At 37.5% G+C, this 21,882-nt stretch overlaps 2 protein-coding genes across 3 annotated transcripts in view; one reads left to right on the top strand and one right to left on the bottom strand.

The window, feature by feature from the left end:
- The window catches only part of SMAD1 (SMAD family member 1), a 411,788-nt gene that overhangs the window by 372,454 nt on the left and 17,452 nt on the right, over positions 1-21,882 (bottom strand). The gene's annotated exons all lie outside the window — the stretch shown is intronic.
- OTUD4 (OTU deubiquitinase 4) overlaps positions 1-21,882 on the top strand; it is a 59,129-nt gene that overhangs the window by 24,722 nt on the left and 12,525 nt on the right. Inside the window, exons 11-16 of one of the 2 annotated variants that reach the window (XM_069105453.1) lie at positions 2,689-2,780; positions 5,224-5,348; positions 5,529-5,712; positions 14,059-14,221; positions 15,745-15,811; positions 20,604-20,659. In XM_069105453.1, coding sequence (XP_068961554.1) covers positions 2,689-2,780; positions 5,224-5,348; positions 5,529-5,712; positions 14,059-14,221; positions 15,745-15,811; positions 20,604-20,659 — 687 coding nt within the window. Of the gene's footprint in view, positions 1-2,688; positions 2,781-5,223; positions 5,349-5,528; positions 5,713-14,058; positions 14,222-15,693; positions 15,812-20,603; positions 20,660-21,882 lie in introns of both variants that reach the window. The other variant, XM_069105452.1, reaches the window with a different exon arrangement.

The following is a 21,882-nucleotide window of genomic DNA, read 5'->3' as shown; positions in this document are numbered from 1 at the left end:
TGTGTGTGTGTGTGTGTGTGTGTGTGTGTGTGTGTGTGTGTGTGTGTTTGTGTGTGTGTTTATTTCTCCTTGTTCTATACCCCCAAAAAGATCACAGAAAGAGGAAAAGAAACCATATGTATGAAAATATTCATAGCAGTTCTTATTGTTGTGGTATGTGAAAGGATATAAATAGTGCCATAAGATGAAGGGGACAGTTTAAGAGAAACCAGGAGAGCCTTGTATGAACTAAAGCAGAGTGAAATGAGCAGAACCAGAATGGTGTATGCAGTGTCAGCATTGTGGAGACAAATAGCTTTAAACAGAAGAGTCAGAGAATGTGGGAAATGAAAATTTCATAGGCTTTCTAGTGAAATGTACCACTCTCTTGACAGAAATGAGGGCTCAGTACAGGTTGAGGCAGGTATTTTTGGCTTGACCAATGCCAGGATTTGTTTGGCTTTATAATACATAGATTATAATGACTTCATTTTTCTTTCTTTTTCAATTGGGGAAGTTTGGAGAAGGCATATTTTGCTTATTTGGAAAAAAATTTGGGAGTAATTTGCTATCATTTTGTAGATGTTATCTCTTCATTCTGCCTATCATCTTTTCCTTGATGTATTCTGGCTAGGCTGTAGCACCAAGCTCAGCAGCGGTAAACAAATTTTATTAGGCTCCACGGACTACTTTTTTAATAATACACAGTAAAAATGGTAGATAAACCCTTAGATTGGGGACAGTGTGGTTACTTGGAATAATCTATTAGGTTATCATTAGACATTTGCCAGATAAAATGTATTAAATGTTTTCTGTATTAACACGTTCTCAATTTGCATTTCATATCTTACATTAGTGGTGGTGTGGCTTAATGGGTAGAGAGTAGTCTTAGAGAACGAGAAGAACCTAGTTCAGGTGCTCTCTGCCACAAACCAGCTGTGTGACCATGGGTACATCCTTTCACCTCCCAATGGCCTAGGCCCATAGCTCTTCCTTAAAGGCTGGAGTTTGTAGAGCAGTTCACCATCTGTATTGGTAGACTGATAACTCTTAAAATTAACTGTTAGACCCATAGTTTTTAATAAATATACATAATGTTTTCAGTTAATGGTACTTTATCAGAAACTATATTGAAAGTTTAGTGCTTAAGTATGTGATTGTAAAAAAGGATAGTTTCCTTTGTTAAAAAAAAAATTATAATGGGACCAGATTTTTTCCCATTATAATAGTATCATTAATTTTACAAAAATCAATTGTACTGATTTAACCATGAATTTTGTCTTTTAAATAAGATATGTATATGTATATTTTTCCCCCTTTTTGGAGGGGGGTAGGCAGGACAATTGGGGTTAAGTGAATTGCCCAAGGGTACCCAGCTAGTAAGTATTAAGTGTCTGAGGCTGGATTTGAAATCAGGTCCTCCTGACTCCAGGGCCAGTGCTCTATTCACTGCGCCACCTCGCCACCCCTAATTAAGATATATTTATATCAACGTTTTCTTTTTAAAAATTAATTTATTGATTTATTTTTAGTTTTCAGCATTTGATTTTATAAGATTTTGAGTTCTAAATTTCCCCCCTCCCCAAGATGGCATGCAATCTGATATAGGTTGTATATACCGTGTTTCCCCGATAATAAGACCTATCCCGAAAATAAGCCCTCCACTTACTGTGTAAAATTCCTCTAAAATAAGCCCTCCCCTGAAAATAAGCCCTATTGAGATTGCTACTGTAGTGAAGGTGATCCCCTGTGCTACACGCTCACGCTACATTACGGTACCCTCTGTATGCACCGTCCCCTCCCCCCAACCGTGAAGCGCACGCCGCGCTCCGAGCTGCATCCAATCAGAGCTGCAGCAGTGAGCGCGTCATCCTGTTCTTTATTGAATTCATTATTGAATAAAGGTACATTTTTTTGTTCACATTTACCTGTTTATTAAAATTGCTGTCAATGTTCATTAAAATAAGCCCTCCCCTGAAAATAAGCCCTCTGGTGTTTTTCTGTCAAAAAAAAAAATAAGACAGTGTCTTATTATCAGGGAAACACGGTATATGATAATATTAAACATATTTCCACATTAGTCATGTTGCGAAAGAACAATCAGAGCAAAAGGGAAAACCCATGAGAAAGAAAAAACAACAAAAGAAAGAAAAAATAGTATGCTTTGATCTGCTTTCAGACTCCATAATTCTTTCTCTGGATATGGATAGCATTTCCCATCGTGAGTCTTTTAGAATTGTCTTAGATCACTGCATTGCTCAGAAGTTCTAAGACTAATAACAAGGTTGTATATCAACATTTTCAAAGCTGACTTACTCTAACTTAATTAATTCCTACGGTATTAACCACAGATATGCAGGAGTCATCTGTTTGGTTCTTAAGGGTCTCTTAAAAGTTGCGTTTAAACACATTCCATTCCCAGTATATTGATTGTTGAAAGCTAAGTGGAAGAGAATACTTTTCTGTTAAATTTAGTTGAGAAAAGTAGTGTGGGACCTGGATTGGCAAGCTACAATTTATTTAGTGCTTTTCCTTTGTAGACTTTGACAATGAGTAGATCATTTGAAATTATTCTTGTTTGTACTGATTCCTCTTAGCTAGATTTAGCAGTCCCAATGTCCATTTATAAAAAGGAAGTAAAAATCTTATTTTTTAAGGACACTTAAAAGGAATTGTGAATTTTGAGTCTTTTTTCATATTGTTCTGCAGGTGGGTTTAGATCATAATGGGAAGTTTCAAAATACAGATATTCAAGAACGTTCTGAGAATGGACCAGTGTTTGTGGAAGAGCTTGGAGTGAAGTATGTTCTGGTTTTATTGGTAGCAATTTCTGTATAATATGTAGCATAATACCCATGCTAAGGGAGGTTGGGATGGGGGCTATCTATTTGTAAAAGGAATTCCCAGTGAAGATAGTGTAGATGGATAATTGCTTTGCAAGTATCATGTTTATAGGTAGTAACTTAAATATTGGTACCTATAGATATATTCCTAACAATACCAATAGATAGACCTGTATCTTTTGGTATCTGCAGATATGTAAATAGATATGTAGATAAACATATTTAACCATAGATATATGAGTAGATAAGTCTATTATCTATATAGCTAGGTCTGTTGACATATCTGTATCTTCTTTGCCAACCTGCTTTTCCTATAAGACTTACCTGTTTCAAAATGGATCTGCCCATTTGCAAATTTTTCAGATATAACTGTTTAAGGCCAATACAGGCCTTAAAGAAGTTTAAATTTGATTAAAGAATAGTGTTCAGTAAACATAATTATTCTCACTTTTTTTTTTAATATCTAGGTGATTTTTCAGTTCACTCAGAGATAGATATTAAAAAGTTATTCTTTGAATCTGATTTTTCTTTTATGCTTTTTTGCTAGACCTTTTTGTTAATTTGCAGGTATAGAGACCAAGTTACAAATTGACTAATTTGTATTTATTTTTTAATACTTAGCAAAATATACCTGGATTTGGAATTGAAAAAAGAGCATTCAGATACATCTCTGACATTTGCTAGTTCTGTGATCATTGACAAGTAATTTAAACCTTGTTTATTTGTAAAATGGACTAATGTGCAATCAAGTGAAATAATCTTATGTAAACAATTTGCAAACCTTAAAGTACCATAAATGTTTTTATTCCTACATATGAAATTAAAACTATATCTGTGTTCTTTGCATTGGAAAAGTAATTAATATTTTTTGTATTTTGTATAAAGGTGTTGTTTGAAAAAATTTGCATTATGTACACATTTTTACCCATAGTATAAAATTTTAAAATTGTTCTAGTTTTGACGGGCTTTTCCCCTCCTACAGCTCTGGTTCTTTGCAACATGAGTTGTAAAATGCTTGTATTTCCCACAGAGAGATTTAGTGTGGTTTAATGGAAGGAATCAGACTTTGAGTCAGGAAAGACATGGGTTTGAATATTGCCCCTGAATTTTTTCAGTATTGTTGCATGTGCTCTAGTCATTTAACCTTTCTGAGCCTCAGTTTTTTTACCTATGAAATGGGCATATTATACATTTTCAGGAATGTTATAAAGAAAGCAATTTATAAAACCTTAAAATTGTTTTTATCTAAAATAAGTCTATCCAGCATTGAAGCTGAGGTGTTGACTTAAACAAGTAGCATATTCAGTGTGGGTGAAATAATCCAAACTCATTGATTGGATTCATATTTAATAGGAGTGCCCTGTAAATGAAAAATATCTGTCTACCTGCTACCTTCCCATATTTTGTCTAGTGTGCATTTATCAAGAAGCACTGTGGAGAAGGTGATGGAAGGAGCTGGCTTCAGATCCATAATGTACCTGAACCTCTGACAGTAGTGGTTGTGTTGACCCTGGGCAAGTCACTTAACTTTTCAGTGGCCCAGGCAACTCTATAGGACTCTGATTTGCAGAGAAGGTACAGGTCTGTATTGGTAGAAGGAGTTTCCTCATCTGGGAGTTCCTTAGAGCAGTGAAATCACAGATCTAATAACTTAACCCTATTCAGTTTAAGAGGGCAGAGTGCCTGTCCTGGAGTTAGGAAGACTCCTACTTCTGAGTTCAGATATGGCCCTTAGGCACTAGCTATGTAGTCCTTAGGCAAGTCACTTAACCCTTTTTGCCTCAGTTTCCTTTTCTGTAAAAATGAGAAGGAAATGGCAAACCATTCCAGTATCTTTGCCAAGAAAACCCCAAATGGGCTCACGAAGAGTCAGATATGACTGAAAAATGACTGTGCAGCAACAACATCCAGTTAAAGGTGTCATTACTTAAGGCTACAGAGAGAAGAGATTGTGAGTAATTTTCATATTGGCAGGGCAGGTTCTCTGCCAAGTTTTAAAAAAAGGGAGAACTTTAATGTAACTTAGTAGTCAGTAATTTGCATTATTTACTCATGTATTGTCATAATTTGTGGTCTACATCAAAATGAACATGAGCTATTTGAAAAAAAGTTTTTGGTTGCCAGCTTTTCAACTTGACTCTTCAGTGCAGTTAAGCTCACAGATATGCTATTAACATTTTGTTACTGTGATTTTCTTAAGCTTCATTAGGAAATATTAATTTGGTTTATTGTGGAAACTAATTTTATGTAAGTACATCTGAATTGGTACAGTATTATTTAAAATTAACTAGTTTTCTAGCTTTAAAATACCCCTGGACACGACATTGCCTTTTAAAAATTCTAACTAGAAGTAGCCTAGAGCTCTGCATAACCTCTTTTTCATTCTCTTTGTTCCTCTAAGACGTTCCTCCTCACTGAAGAGCCTCAAACCTCTTCAGCAGGCATCTTCTACAGAAGGTTGGAACATGGTGTCTTCAGGAAAGAAGATGAAAAAACCTTCCCCTGGTGGGCAGCATTTTCAGTCTGGTAAGAAGCTCCCCCCCCAAAAAAAAAGAATCTCCCCCTTGTCCCCCTCACGCCTCTTTCTGCCTCTCTCTCCCCTTCCTTTCCCCCTTCCCACTTTCCCTTTTCTCTTCTTACAGTTTGTCATGAGTCATACAATTTCCTGCTGGTTACTTGTATATTTCTTTTGAATTTTTGTCATAGACATAGATTGCAGAGGGCCAAAGAATTCAAACAAGCCAATAAAAACCCCATCAACACTACCTCCTCGGCTTCAGCATGTGGGAACTCGGCAGCATACATATTCATGTCAGTCTTCTGGGTTACAGTCTCAGTTGCCCTCAAATGAGCACAAGACACAGAGCAGGATTTCTTCACAGATTCTAAGGTAAAACTTTCATCCAGAAGAAATATAAAATAAATTACTTTGTGATGTTTAAAAAATCCTTTATTTTAACAGTAAAAATTTTTGAAATGCCAGAACAATTTCGTTCCTTTGTGGTCTTTAAAATAATTTTGTTAGAGAAACTCTTTACCCAAGATTTTTCTTCTTTACAAACTCTTGACGTTTTTCTGGGCAAGAGAGGAATTGATTTTGTTAAAAGAATGTTGGAATTTTTGTTTGCCTTTTCAATATATCAATTTAAGTTTTTATAGATTAATTTTGCTAATTAATCCAAACTCTAATGGTTTGGATTACTTTATTTAATATCACCTTGGATAAAACAAACTATCCATTTTTAAATGATCTTTCATATTATTCCTAGAACTATTTGTGGATATTTAGCTATATATATGGTAGTCGTTTACCATGTGCCTGAAATTTTTATGGTGAGCATGACTCATCTTTTTTTCCTACACTTTTGCAAGTGGTATAGACCTATTGCATTCCAGGCCAGCTAGCATTGCTGATGGAGGAGAGAATTATGCTTTTCACTTTTATAAAAACTCTGTCACTAAAAGTACAGTGGTGATAAGTTTGTCTGGCTAAGGATTCAGACTGTCTTGTACACTGTACCCCAAGCTGAGACCAGGGGTTAGAGGTTACTGTTACAAGTAATGTGGTGGGTTTTGTTTCTTAAGTTTTGGTAGGTTTTAATAGTATATATATCTTAATACAGAATGTGAGTTGTTATAAATGATAATTACAAAGTTAGTCGCAAATGTCTATGTAAAGAGCCATTTCTTTTCCTCAGATAGTCAGAACCCATTAGAAGTATTGCACAGCCTGTGCTTTACTACCTGTGTTTTAAGATTGAAGAAACCTTCTGGTTTTAAAATAAACTGTTAACCTTGTTGATGTTGAAAGAAAATAATTGGTTATTCTATCAAAGACATGTTTTGAAAAAAAGATGATTATTGTTCAGATGTGATAAAAACACTTTAGTTACATTTGTTTTGTTTACATTGCTGCTGTGTATGTGTAATTGTATTATGTAACTTAGTTTATTTAGTGGGAGACAGAGTAGAACAAGGTAAAGAATGCTGAAGTCAGAAGACTCGAATTCAAGTATGGCCTCTGCAACCTAGTCATTGTGTGCCCTTGACCAAGTAACTTACCCTTACTAGTTCACAGCTTCCTTACCTGTAAAATGAGGGAGTTGGGCTAGGTTCCCTCTAAAGGACCCTTATGTATCTAAATCTAGAATTCTGTATATACCTTTGGAGTTTCCAGATTCATTTTTGGTAAGAAAAATCTTGGGATTGAGCTTTAAAAGTTAGGTTTTCCGAGATTAGGCAGCTAGTATTTATTAAATGCCTGTATGCCAGTTATTGTGTTAGGTGCTAGGTATACACAAACTGACATGGAACCCTCTGCCCTCAAGGAGCCAGCATCTACAGGGGAAATGATATGTGCACATTTAGTATGAACTAAATGAATATAAGGTAAGGGGTGAGAAGAAGACTACCAGCTGCAGATGATGGGGAAAGTCATCATGTAAGAGGAAGCCAGGGGTTCTGAGGCATTGAGGATAGAGAGCCTGGGCAAAGTGGGAGTGGGAGATGATGTTGAGTGACAAATAGCAAAGGGGCAAGTTTGTTTAGACTGAATTGTGTGAAGAGGAGAAATGTATTAAGGCTGGAAAGGTAAATTTGAACAAGGTTGTAAAGCGTTTCAGATGTCAAGAGTTTGTATTTTGTTCAGGAGGTGATAGTGAGAGCCTCTAGAATTTATGGATTAGCCTTGTTTTTGTGCCTCTTGATATTCTATGACTCTTGACTTTAAAAAATTTCTATAGAATTACTTTTAAAATTCCTAAGTACCAGACAACACAAAATGTTTGCTCCAATTTTGGTGGTTATTTGACATTGCATCTGTTTTGTTTTGTTTTCTTTTTTGGGAGGGCAGGGCAGTTGGGGTTAAGTAACTTGCCCAAAGTCACATGGCTAGCAAGTGTTATGTCAGACAGGTCAGATAGGGCCAGTGCACCACCTAGCTGCCCCAAAATGTTTTTTTTTTTTTAAGGTAGGTTTGTTTTTTGCTTTTTTGGAGGGGGGAAGGTAGTGACTTGCCTAAGGTCATGCGGCTAGTTTTTTTTTTTTTTTTGTTAAGTGTCTGAGTCTGCATTTGAACTCAGGTCCTCCTGACTCCAGGGCCAGGACTCTATTCACTGCACCACCTAGCCGCCCCAAGCATTGCATTCTTTACAAAAGAATATGCAACATTTTAGATAACTAATTGGAGGATTAAAATCAGGTATAATATATAATAATATATAATAGGAAAACTAATTTCATATGGAACACTGTTTCCACTTAGTCATTTTCTGAAAGTACTTTGTATACTGTCATTTTTTCACAGTATTCTATCAAAACATAAAGTAACTTAAAAGGATCTACTGAATGTTATATAAAATACAGAACATCTTAACCTGTTTTAGTTTTTTTGATCCAAAGTATGAGGCTTCACTTACCCCAAGTGGTTTTTTATTATGTTTTGTTTTGGCATATTAGCTGTTTTTCAGTACCCACTCCTTATTCTTTCCCTACCCCTAAAACAAGGACCATCTTCTAAAGAGATGGAAATGGAAAAGAGGCATATATGATAACATTAAGTCAAAGTGTTCTTGATAAGTATTTCCAAAAAAAAGACCACTATGAAAATATTTCTAACCTTTATACCAATATTTGTTGAAATTAACATATTTTATGATATCTAGTGACTTCAGTTATATAAATGGGGACACAAAAAATGTTTGAAAATATGGGTGTAGGGATAAGAAGTTTTCTTGAAAGAGGCCAAATACTTAGAGACCACACAAAAGCCTCATATTCATCATGAATGTAGGCTCTGAACCAGGGTGGGCAACCTGTGACACAAAGGCCCCTTAATAAAAAGATTTGTTCTGTAAAACTTGAACTCAGTCAAAGGACCTAGAAGGCTACATGGCCTGCCTCAAGGCCGAAGGTTCTCCACTTCTGCTATAGACATAGTGAATACTGAACAGCAACAAAGATATACACAGTGACGGCATCCTTGATGTGAGGGTATTAGTAGGGACAGGTTGATGTCCAAAGCAATAATAACAAAGACAAAATTTTTGCCATAGTTCCTACTTTACTTGTTTTTATTTACAAAAGAAGCTTTTGATTCAGTAAAGCAAAATACCTCCTAGAAAGCTTTCTTCCCAAAAGGTGTTTCCTCTGCAGTCCTTAAAACTGCAGAATTTATTGAAAGATACAGCATTATAAAGAATGTTCTTTAACTCACTGGGAAGGCATGTTTGTGAAAGTTGTTTTGGGAGAGATAGAACACAGAGTCCAGGTAAAAGAATGATTTCCTTAAAGATGGTGAAGTTCTCCACCTTCTGTTTATGGGTGACATTATGCTCTCATTGCAAAACTTCCTATATAAAGAGGTCTATAATCATTCAAAAAGGTTTGGCTTATCCATCCATAAGAATGCTATATTCTGCACCCTATGACTTGCAGTGAGATGGACAGCCTATAGAACTCATTCATAAATGTGTACTTATCTTGAAAACTGAAAAAATACAATATTAAAACAGGAGGAGGAAGAGAATGGGTTGAATTGCTTATGGGAAATTGCAGTACTTATTTAATTATTTAACATTTCTCCCAGAAATAAACTCATTTATATATTTATTTGTTTTTTTAAATGCTTTATTAACTTCTGATTTACATCATTTGTTTCTGCCAGATTTTGAGTTACAAATTTTCTCCCTGTTTTTCCCCTTCCCACCGCCCCCAAAATAGCAGTCCCACAGGGTATCCCCTCCTCCAATCTGCTCTCTCCCATATTTTCTCCCATACACCTTTCGACTTTTCCAGTGGATCTCTATGCCTCAATGCCTGTATATCTTATTTCCCAATTACATCTAAGATGGTATTAATAATAGTGTGTGTGTGTGTGTGTGTGTATATATTTGAATATTTGATTTTAAAACTTTGAATTCCAGATTCATTCCCTTCCTTTCTTGTCACCCACCCTTACTGGGAAGATAAGCAGTTCGGTATAGGTTGTACATGTGTGGCTAATGCAAAACAATAACATAGTAGATATATTGTAAAAGACTGACTATATTTCCCTCCCTCCTATCCCACCTCCCACTTGATCTATTCTCTACTTTGATCCTGCACCTTTTCAAAAGTGGGTGCTTCCAACTGCCCTCCCTTCCATCATCCCCCCTACTCTCCTAGAGGGTGAAATACCCTATTTAGTGTGTATTTCATTCCCTCCTCAAGTCAAATTCAATGGGAATAAGGTTGACCCATTCCCTTTTGCCTTCCTATTCTTCCCCTCCATTGTAACCATTTTTCCCTTGCCTCTTCTGTATGAGATAGTTTACCCCAATCTGTCTCTCCCCATCTCCTCTCATTATATTCCTCTCATCTCTTAATTTCACCTTTTAAGTATCATCCCTTCCTGTTAAATTGGTCCTGTGTCCTCTGTCTATGTATACCTGTAAACATATATACACACATTCACATAAGTTTTCATATGCCCATATACCCTCATATACATATATATATATTTCTAATCCCTTCAGCTAGTGAGAAAAGTTTCATAAGTTACAATTATTGTTTTTCCATGTAGGAATGTTAATAGTTGAACTTTGATAAATTCCTTATGATTTCTTTTCCCTGTTTACCTTCTCATGCTTCTCTTGCTTCTTATATCTGAATGTCAAGTTTTCTATTCAACTCTGGTTTTTTCAGCAAGAATGCTTGAAAGTCCTCTATTCCACTGAATGACCATATTTTCCCCTGAAACATGTTACTCAGTTTTGCTGGTTAGGTGATTCTTGGTTTTAATCCCAACTCCTTTGCCCTCTGGAATATCATATTCCAAGCCCTTCAATCCCTCAGTGTAGAAGCTGCCAGATCCTGGGTTTATCCTGATTGTGTTTCCACAATATTCAAATTGTGTCTTCCTGGCTGCTTGTAATATTCTCTCTTTAATCTAGGAATTCCGGAACCTGGCTATCATATTCCTAGGAGTTTTCTTTTTAGGATCTTTTTCAGGAGGTGATCAGTGGATTCTTTCAACCTCTATTTTGCCCTCTGGTACTAAAACATCAGGGCAGTTTTCTTTGAGAACTTCCTGGAGGATGATTTCTAGGTTCTTACTTTGGTCATGGCTTTCAGGTAGTCCAATAATTTTTAAATTACCTCTCCTGAATCTATTTTCCAGGTCATTGGTTTTTCCCATGAGATATTTCACATCGCCTTCTATTCTTTCATTTGTTTGGATCTGTTTAACAGCATCTTGATTTCTCATAAAGTCATTAGCTTCCATTTGCTCCAATCTAATTCTGAAGCAATGATTCTCCTCATTGAGCTTTTGAGATTCTTTTTCCATCTGGCAAATTCAGCTTTTTAAGGCATTCTTCTCCTCATTGCCTTTTTCAGCCTCTTTTGCCATTTGAGTTAGTCTATTTTTTAAGGTATTATTTTCCTCAGTCAGGCTGTTGACTCTCATTTCATAATTTTCTTGCTTCGTTCTCATTTCTCTTCCCAATTTTTCCTCCACTTCTCTTACCTGCTTCTTAAGGTCCTCTATGGCCTATAACCAGCTCATATTTTTCTTGAAAACTTTTGGTGCAGGAGTTCTGACTTCACTGTCTTCCTCCTGTTCCATGCTTTTCTCCTTTTTGTCCCCAAAATAGGAGTCTAATGTTACAATCTTCTGTCTGCTTTGTTTCCTTTGCCTGGTCATGTCGCCCCTCTGTCACTTGACCCCTGGGCTTTTTGCCACAGTAGGACTCTGCCACCAGAAAGGGAATCTTTCATCCCAAACGCTGGGGTTTTCTCAGCTGGTGGAGGTATTAGATGGGTGCCTTCTCTGAGGTCTCCACACTCTCTGGCAAGCTGGACACACACCCCAGGACCTCCACCCTAAACTGCAGTCTAGATCCAAGAAGGTTAAAGCAAGAGCGATTACCCCTCAGACTGGTTGCTTGGTCCCCTACACTCTGCAGGCCAGGAGCTGAAGCTGCCACGTGGCACTAGCTGGCTGTGCCGGTTTCTCAGCGGCTTCTTGCCCCGTGGGGCAAAAGCCACGCACTCCCACTTACTGGGTCCCAAAGTCCAGACTACACTGACCTCTCACTTTGTCCTTTGCATCTATGTGTTGATAAATCTGGACATGGCCACAGCTGCTGGTGATCTGGATTCCCTCTGGCCAGTGGCTGATCATGCCTACCCTAGGGCTAAAGCCTCAGCATGGGGCTGGGCTAGGTGCCCATAGCGCTGTGCTGGCCAATTCCTTCTGGCCTGCCGGGCTGTCCTCAGCAGGAGGTTAGCTTCTCTGTGTCATTTTGTGGGTTCTGCAGCTCCAAAGTTTGTTTAGAGTCCCCTTTTTACATGGATTGGGGAAGGTGGAAGCCGGAGCCGTGGGAAGGTCGAGCTTCTACTCCACCATCTTGGCTCTGCCCCCCTGTCACCACAAGTTTGAAATTTCTTTGTTGAGCTGAAATCTGTTTTGGAATATTCCCTTCTGTTCTTAATTCTTCTCTTTGGACTGGTACAGTAAAACTGATTTCTCTTTGATTTAATATCTTTAGATATTTGAAGATAGCATCCATATTTCCCTTTTCCTATCTAAACAGCCCCAGTTATTCAATATTTCTTAATGATGTCAAGTTCTTTACTTCTTTACTTTGAAATGGGTGTTTGGAGGGGGGAAGAGTATTTTAGAATGAGATCTGAGTTTAAATACTGCCTCCTCTGTAATGATACAGGTGGACTTGAGAAAAATCATTTAACTTTGGTGCCTATTTCACCATCTATAAAATGGAGATAGTAATAATTTCACTACCTATTTTAAAGGGTTGTCCTGTCACATTAAAAATGTATATGAAATCCTTTCCAGTTCCCATCTGAAGAAACCATCTTAGAATGACTGTTTGACCAGTTTGAGAGTGACTGACTGATCATATCTTTTATGACCCCATTCACACTCTGCTGCTGTTAGGTGCTGTCACCAATTTAAGGTTTTGTAGTTGATTTTAGCTGTTGATTCTTTCACTTTTAATTATATGAACTGGGTTATATTGTAAGGGACCTGATGTATTTTATGTGTTTTGTGACTTTCTATTTCCAGAAGCAAAAGTCAGAGACCTAAAATATTTTGTTTAGTTTTCAGTTGTGGAATCTTAACTATTTGGAATTTTAAATACATTTGGTTTGCTAGTAATAGCAAATCAATTTTATATTACAATATATTGTGTTGACAGGACAGGATTTAGAGTTAGGAAGACCTGGTTAATTCTCTTAATAAGGAAACTTTTTTTTTTTTTAAAGCAATTGGGGTTAAGTAACTTGCTCAAGGTTACACGGCCAGTTATTTCTGGGTGTGGTGCTGAGTATCTGAGCCCGGATTTGATCCAGGTCATCCCAACACTGGAGCCGGTGCTCTTACTCGCTGAGCCACCTGGCCACCCCCAAGCAATTGGGGTTAAGTAACTTGCTCAAGGTGACACAGCCAGGTGTTTCTGGGTGGGTGCTAAGTGTCTGAGCCTGGGATTTGATCTCCAGGTCTTCTCAACACTGGAGCCGGTGCTCTTACTCGCTGTGCTACCTGGCCTCCCCAATAGGGAAACTCTTTATGACCGTAAATTATTGATGATGTGTTTATTCACAATGATGTAAATAGTTTTCACCTAGAAAATGTATTATATGGTAAATCATAGGTCTGGATCAAAAAAATTATATTTCTATATATTTGGTAGCATACGTGTTTCTTTCCCTTTATTTCTTTATGGATTTCGAAGTTATTTTTGTATCATCTTCATTTATAAATATAAGCTCTCTTCCTTAGCATTTTAATGGTAAACAAAAACATACTGCCTTTTCCTTTTTTGAGTGTTCTTTCATGCCATTCCAAAGTATATTTACAAACCCTTTTTTTAGTGAAAGCATCACATTTGAGTTAGTGAGATTTGAACTTGTCTGTCCTAAAAGTTAATACGAGTAGATAGTATTTAATACTCCATTATCTTTATAAGAAGGAATTAATGAGGTAGAAATTTTTTTTTGCACTGGAGAATGCATAACAAAATTTTTTTGAGTCATGAATTTACCCTAAATTTATTAGGTTAATATTAAGCAAGTTCACATTTTCTTAACACAGGGCAGCCAGATGAATCCTAAATATCAGAATGAAAAAAAGTTAGGATTAAACATTTGTTGTGGATAACAATCAGTGTGATTTTTTTGGAACTCAGTCTGTTTTACCAGTCTTTTTGAATAACAAAAATTGCCTTCACAGAAAAGTAGAACGTGAGAGGATTGAGGATTCAGACCATGTTGGCAGAGATGGGAGTCATTTCGGCCTTTCTCCAGAGGAGCGAAGAGAGAGAGAAGCTTTTGAAGAATCACGTTTATTGTATGAGATTCAGCACAGAGATGAACAGGCCTTTCCAGCCCTTTCTGTATGTACAAAAAGCAATGAAAAGAGAGTTCTCTCTTTATTTTTTCCTCTCTTTATTAAGTAGGACCATAGAATTCTAGACCTAGCAAGGATCTTGACCTTGTTCCAATCTAACAACCTCATTTGTAAAATGAGGAATTGAGGATCAGTCCTGAGAGAACCCCAGAACCCTGAATCCTAGTCTAAAGTTCTTTGCCCACTCTGCCTTTCTAACCTTATTGTGAAGTAGAAGATTTGGCATTCAGTCAGATACTCCTGAAGTGAAGATGAAGAATTAAGAGCTCATCTAAGTTGTAATGAAGAGAGGTTATGGGCTTACTCTACTAATAACCACCACACATTTCGGTGTTTAAGCCAATTTTAGCCACATAAAATGATCAGTTGTGTTAATCATGTCTCATTAATGTTCCAACTTGATCACTTTATTCACAGACTTATCTCCAGATCACTTTTATCTCTTTCTGAAGATAAAAATTCAGCCTCAAAGGATAAAACTTTTATCTCCTTTGAAACTGTTCAAGGGAGTGTTTCACTGGTATTGAAAGCATTTTCAAAGTTTAGAAAATTATTTTAGTATATCCTGTTATAGGAGTATGTAGCACTTTTGGAATAAATACATGTGGGCAACTTTGAAGAGGACAGCTAGTATTTGGGCATTTACATGCTATCATGTTTGTTATAGTCATACTTAAACTGTTTATTAGTGTGGCTTCTCTTTGAAGTTTATTTGAGGTTTGTTTATTCAGGCAGTTTCTTCTGAATGAAATATGTTCTGTAGTTGTAGCTGATCATCAATACTCAGTACTCTCCCCTAGTTCCCCCACTTTGGGGATCAGGTGAAAAAGTTCTTGAATATGGTAGGTACCATTGAAATAGAATATAAAACAATCATCATCTAGAATAGTGACTCTTGGAAAGCTCATGGACACCTCTTGGGAGCAGTGCATGGAAATAGCCATGGGATAGAGTTTCCTTACTAGATAGGGTTCTTTTTCTGTTAATAAACTGCTAAGCATTTTTTATATAACTGGAGAAATTTTTCTATTTGCTTTAATGCTGTAGTTTTCATTTTCTCACAGGCTTAGTCATCTGGATGTACTTTATTTCTTGTGTATGTGTAATATGTTGTCTGTGTTGGGGATATGTGGTCTTCCTGTTATAATCAGGGCCTTCTGTTTCATGTGGGCTCACAACAGACATGATGTTAGTGTAAATGGCCAGATAGAAAAGTTACAAGCAAAAAAGAAACATGGGTTTTTAGTTAAATTTTTAACATAACTTGAGTTTTGTTTGTATCCATTTTTTCCTTTTTGGAGGGCAGTTGGGGTTAAGTAACTTGCCCAAGGTTACACAGCTAGTATTTTTGTGTGGGTGTTAAGTGTCTGAGGCCGGAACCGAACTCGAGTCCTCCTGACTCCGGGGCCGGCGCTTTACTCACTGCGCCACCTAGCCACCCCTGTATCCATTTTTAAGAGCTCATCAGTTGGGCAGGCAGCTGTTCAGACCAGTAATACTTGTATGCAGAGAAAACCACATGGCAGTGAGAGAAAAGGAAGGCGAAGAATCGATGCTGAAGAACGAAGAGATAAAGGTATGTTGTAATTGTAGTAACAGTAATGAACACCACCAACAATAATTACTCACATTTATAGAATGCCTACATATATCAGCACTATGCTGAGTTCTTCACAATTCTTATCTCATTTGATTCTCACTACCACCCTGTGGAGGGGGGGGGGTAGGTTATCTCTGTTTTACCGATGAGGAAACTGAGGCAAACAGGTGAAATGATTTACCCAGGGTCACATAGCAAATAAGTATTTAAGGAAAATTTGAATTCAAGTCTTCCTAGCTCTAGGCTTAGCACGCTAACGAATACAGGTGATTGGATGATGACCTGGTTTAAATTCACAAGTTTAAGCAACAATTCTTTTTTATGAAGCAAATACACACACACATACATAATCTCACATCATCATATTACTGTTCGTGTTTTTAATGCATATATTCCCCAGGGTTTGTTCTTAACCCCTTTCTTCTCTCTTAACACCTTCCTCAATGATCTTATCCTTTCTAGTACTTTTAACTGTGGTTTTAATGTTAATGACTTCCATATCTGCATCCTCTTCTTTTCTCCCAAGCTACACACTCATAGTCATTGTCTGCTGGTCAACATTTACCTGAGGGTCAGCATGTTTTCCCTCGAAGTTACCATCTCCTGATTCCAACCTGTTCTCTGTTCTGATTTTCTTGAACATCATTAGTCAGTAACAGTAGTTGTCATCCCTTCTGTCATGGAGATTGTTGTGGATCTCTAAGCAGATAGAAGCTTCCCTGGGTTGTATTTAAAGCCCTTTGTAGCCTCACAGACTACAGACCCTGCTGCTCGGCCCTGGCTCCCTGGCCTCACAATTCTCACACAGGGCACTCCATTTCTTTGTCTGTCCTTTCACCTTGGCCCATCTCCCCCAGCTCTATTGTACCTTCCACTCATCTCTGTCATTCCTTTACTTCAAAGATCAGCTTTTTGTGCCATGTTCTGCTTGAAGTGTTTAATGATCTATCTACTTGATGGCATTCTCTAAGGCAGGGGTCTCCAATATGGAAACTAAGAATGGTTTTTCATTTTTTTTAAAATTTTTCAAATGCTTTATTAACTTTTGATTTATATCATTCATTTCCGCTAGATTTTGAGTTACAAATTTTCTCCCCATTTTTCCCCTACCCACCGCCCCAAAATAGCAGTCCCACAGGATATCCCCTCCTCCAATCTGTTCTCTGCCATATTTTCTCCCATACCCCCTTCCAACTTTTCCAGTAGGGCATGGTGGATCTCTGTGCCCCAGTGCCTGTATATCTTATTTCCCAATTACATGTAAAATAGTATTAATAATAGTATATGTGTGGGTGTATGTGTATTATATGTGTGTGTGTGTGTGTGTGTGTATTTAAACATTTGATTTTAAAACTTTGAATTCCAGATTCATTTCCTTCCTCCTTTGTCACCCACCCTTACTGGGAAGATAAGCAGTTCAGTATAGGTTGTACATGTGTAGCTAATGCAAAACAATAACATAGTAGATGTATTGTAAAAGACTGACTATATTTCCCTCCCTCCTATCCCACCTCCCACTTGTTCTATTCTCTATTTTGGTCCTGTCCCTTTTCAAAAGTGGGTCATTTCAACTTCCCTCCTCCCTTCCATCATCCCCCCTCTCATCCCCTTCCCCCCTACTCTCCTATAGGGTGAGATACCCTATTTAGTGTGTATGTCATTTCCTCCCTGAGCCAAATTCAGTGAGAATAAGGTTGGCCCATTCCCTTTTGCCTTCCTATTCTTCCTCTCCATTGTAACCATTTTTCCCTTGCCTCTTCTATATGAGATAGTTTATCCCATTCTGTCTCTCCACATCTCTTCTCATTATATTCCTCTCTCACCTCTTAATTTAACCTTTTAAGTATCATCCCTTCCTATTAAATTCTTCCTGTGCCCTCTATCTATGTATACCTGTAAACATATATACACACATTCACATATGTATTCATACGCCTGTATACCCTCCGATATAGACATATATATATATATATATATATATATATACATATATATTTCTATTCCCTTCAACTATTTTCATGCTGAGAAAAGTTTCATCAATTATAATTATTGTTTTTCCATGTTGGAATGTTAATAGTTCAACTTTGTTAAGTTCCTTATGATTTCTTTTCCCTGTTTACCTTCTCATGCTTGTCTTGCTTCTTGTATCTGAATGTCAAATTTTCTGTTCAACTCTGATTTTTTCAGCAAGAATGCTTGAAAGTCCTCTATTCCACTGAATGACCATATTTTCCCCTGAAACATGATACTCAATTTTTCAGCGTAGGTGATTCTTGGTTTTAATGCCAGCTCCTTTGCCCTCCGGAATATATTCTAAGTCCTTCGATCCCTCAGTGTAGAAGCTGCCAGATCCTGAGTTATCCTGATTGTGTTTCCACAAATTATTCAAATTGTTTCTTCCTGGCTGCTTGTAATATTCTCTCTTTGATCTGGGAATTCTGGAACCTGGCTATCATATTCCTAGGAGTTTTCTTTTTGGGATCTTTTTCAGGAGGTGATCGGTGGATTCTTTCAACCTCTGTTTTGCCCTCTGGTACTAAAACATCAGGGCAGTTTTCTTTGAGAACTTCCTGGAGGATGATTTCTAGGTTCTTACTTTGATCATGGCTTTCAGGTAGTCCAATAATTTTTAAATTATCTCTCCTGGATCTATTTTCCAGATCAGTGGTTTTTCCCATTAGATATTTCACATTGCCTTCTATTCTTTCATTTTTTTGGATCTGTTTAACAGCATCTTGATTTCTCATAAAGTCATTAGCTTCCATTTGCTCCAATCTAATTCTGAAGCAATGATTCTCCTCATTGAGCTTTTGAGATTCTTTTTCCATCAGGCAAATTTGGCTTTTTAAGGCATTCTTCTCCTCATTGCCTTTTTGATCCTCTTTTGCCATTTGAGTCAGTCTGTTTTTTAAGGTATTATTTTCCTCAGTCAGGCTATTGACTCTCATTTTGTAATTTTCTTGCATCGTTCTCATTTCTCTTCCTAATTTTTCCTCCACTTCTCTTATCTGCTTCTTAAGGTCCTCTATGGCCTGTAACCAGCTCGTATTTTTCTTGAAAGCTTTTGGTGCAGGAGTTCTGACTTCACTGTCTTCCTCCTGTTCCATGCTTTTCTCCTTTTTGTCCCCAAAATAGGAGTCTAATGTTGTATTCTTCGGTTTACTTTGCTTCCTTTGCCTGGTCATGTCGCCCCACAGTCACTTGACCCCTGGGCTTTTTGCCACAGTAGGACTCTGCCACCAGACAGGGGAGCTTTGTACCAAACACTGGGGTTTTCTCAGCTGTGAGAGGTATTAGTTGGGTGCCCTCTCTGAAGCCTCCACACTCTCTGGCAAGCTGGTCACACCCCCCAGGATCTCCACCCTAGACTGCAATCCAGACCCAAGCATGTTAAAGCAAGAATGATTACCCTTCAGACTGGTTGCTTGGTCCCCCTACACTGTGCAGGCCAGGAGCTGAAGCTGCCATGTGGGGGTGGCTGGGCCGCAACACTCCTCAGAGTATTCTCGCCCCAAGGGCAAAAGCAGATTCATTCCCAACTCCTGGGTCCCAAAGTCCACACTGCACTGATCTCTCACTTTGTCCTTCACAACTGTGTGTTGATAATTCTGGTAACCACCACAGCTGCTGGTGATCTGGAGTCCCTCCAGCTTGTGGTTGGTCAGGCCTGCCCTGGGGCTAAAACCTGGGTGGGGACTGGGCTTGGTTCCCAGAGTGCTGTGCTGGCTGATGCCTGCTGGGCTGTCCTCAGCAGGAGGTTAGCTTCTCTGTGTCATTTTGTGGGTTCCGTAGCTCCAAAGTTTGTTCAGAGTCCCCTTTTACATGGATTGGGGAGGGTGGGAGCTGGAGCTGTGCAGAGGTCCTGTTTCTACTCTGCCATCTTGACTCCGCCCCTCGGTTTTTTTCATTTCAAAATAAAGTTTTATTGTATTTTAAAATGTAAATTCTTAGTGCTCTAATTTATTTATAGACTTCCATTTTTATCTTTGTATTCCCCCTGCCTTACCTGATAATTGTTCTATAGTAGGCACTTAATAAATGCTTATTAACTAGTCCATTTGTCATCAAATATCTAATTTCTTTACCATGATGTGGGGGGCAGGGGGAGAGGCATAGATTTAAGCGTTTATTAAGCCTATTCTATACCCTAAGCACTTTTTGCTTTTATTGTCTCATTTGATCCTCTCAGTTCAATTTGGTGCTATTATTACTCCATTTTAAATTTTTTGCTTACTTTATTATGTACTAGAGATTCTAATAGGCTGCTCTTTTTCAAATACACTTTGTCTTCTCACCTTTTTCTTATGTTGTTCCTGCTACCTAGTAGACCCTGCACTGCCACTTTCTAAGGAAGCTTTCCCTGATTCCCCCATGCTATAAGTAATCTTTGTTGTGAAATCCTTTAGCACTTTATATGTCTCATTTTTCTGTCTATCTTATCTTCTGGTAGACTGCATTCTCTGGGGGCATGAGCTGTCTTATTTTTGTATCCTTCCTATCACTCTACCTCGTTCCTTGAATAGACACTTAGATGCAGGTTTGTTACATAAATGAATAACCTGAAAGAAAGAACTTGTTTCTAGAAAATCCTTGGATGAAAAGAACCAAAAATGCTTTAAATCCCTTAAGCTAGTAATTTTTTAAAACCAAAATCAGATTGGATTATTTCTTTCCTTTTAGTTCTGTGTCTCAATTTGTTATCATTCTTGTCATTGAGTTTACAAAATTTTACTTTTAGGCCATTCAAACATTTTTCTTTGGGTTACAGATGCAAATCCCAGGCAGATACACTTGGATCAAAAACTTGAGGCAAGCACACCAGAGGTAAATGTGTGGAACTTAATTTTATTTATCTCATTCTTTTTTTTTTTTTTTCTTAGCCTTCAATACTTATTTTATACACAAGTGAAGCTCTCACTTAAGAGAAAAACCCTTTGGATTCAAGGCCATTTTTCTGTTTCAGAGAATTCTATACTGTTAAAAATCAAGAGTTAGTTGAACAGTTCTACCATTGACAGTGATCCTTGTTTAGTTTCTTATTTGTTTCAGGTAGAGACAGTGTTATTTTCATCACCTTAGTTTAGGAATTTCTCGATGCAGATGGAGTAGAAAACAGGGAGGTGGATTTTTTTTGTCACTTCTAAAAACCGTTTTCTAAATTATGATCCTTTTAAAACAAATTCGACAAAAATAGCAATAGTCTTCTGTCTCAGGGAGAGGTGGAAGCAGCTCATTGCTACTGCCTTGTTTTCCCTGTTGGATTGCTATTTGGCACTTTATATTAATATTAATAATTATATTAATTTATATTAATAATATTTGGCACTTCATTTGTTTTTGTCTGCGCTCAGTGGTCTTTTACAGAGCAGTGACTCTGGGTACCCAAGCTTGGGACTGTTTTCTGCTTTGACTCAGATGTCACAGATTGAGAGCTCTAAGGATTTTGGACATCATACAGTCTAAGAAACAGAGTCAGGGAGGTGAAGAAACTTGTCCAAGATTGTCCAGACCCTCAGAGCCTACCACCTGAACTCCACGGCTTCCCTTATATACTCCAGGCTGATTGGGGTAGAGGCTACTTATTGCAGGAACTGTGCTGTGAAGGGGTAGGAATGGATCTGAAAATGAGATGAAGTGTAATTGAGGGGTTAGCTGTAGGTTGTAGAAGAGAAAGAATATGTAAAGATTAGACATTTGGCACAGTAGGGGCGGATGTTTTTTAAGCTATACTGATTTATCTCAGAAATATTGCTAGATTCTCAGATCTATAAAAGTAGTCTGTAGCGTATTGGATTAGAATTTCACAGAATAGAATTAAACTGTTAGGGAGCCATGTTAACACAAAATTCTTCCAGGTGGTCTTGATATAAAAATTTTTCTGGTACCATCATCCAACAACCTCTTAGCATACTAAGTACAGTACATTTCAAATACCCTTTAAATATTTTTGGGGAGGTAATATTTGAAACATCCATTTCAGGATGGGTTTTGTGGATAGAGAGTTGGAAGATATTAGAATATATGTTGAAGAATTCTAAATTATAAAA

This window comes from Petaurus breviceps, unplaced genomic scaffold, assembly GCF_028583685.1.
Source record: "Petaurus breviceps papuanus isolate PSGF00001 unplaced genomic scaffold, PetGlider_PUasm1.0 76, whole genome shotgun sequence".
NCBI classification, from domain to species: domain Eukaryota; kingdom Metazoa; phylum Chordata; class Mammalia; order Diprotodontia; family Petauridae; genus Petaurus; species Petaurus breviceps.
This window is presented reverse-complemented; position numbering and strand designations above follow the sequence as displayed.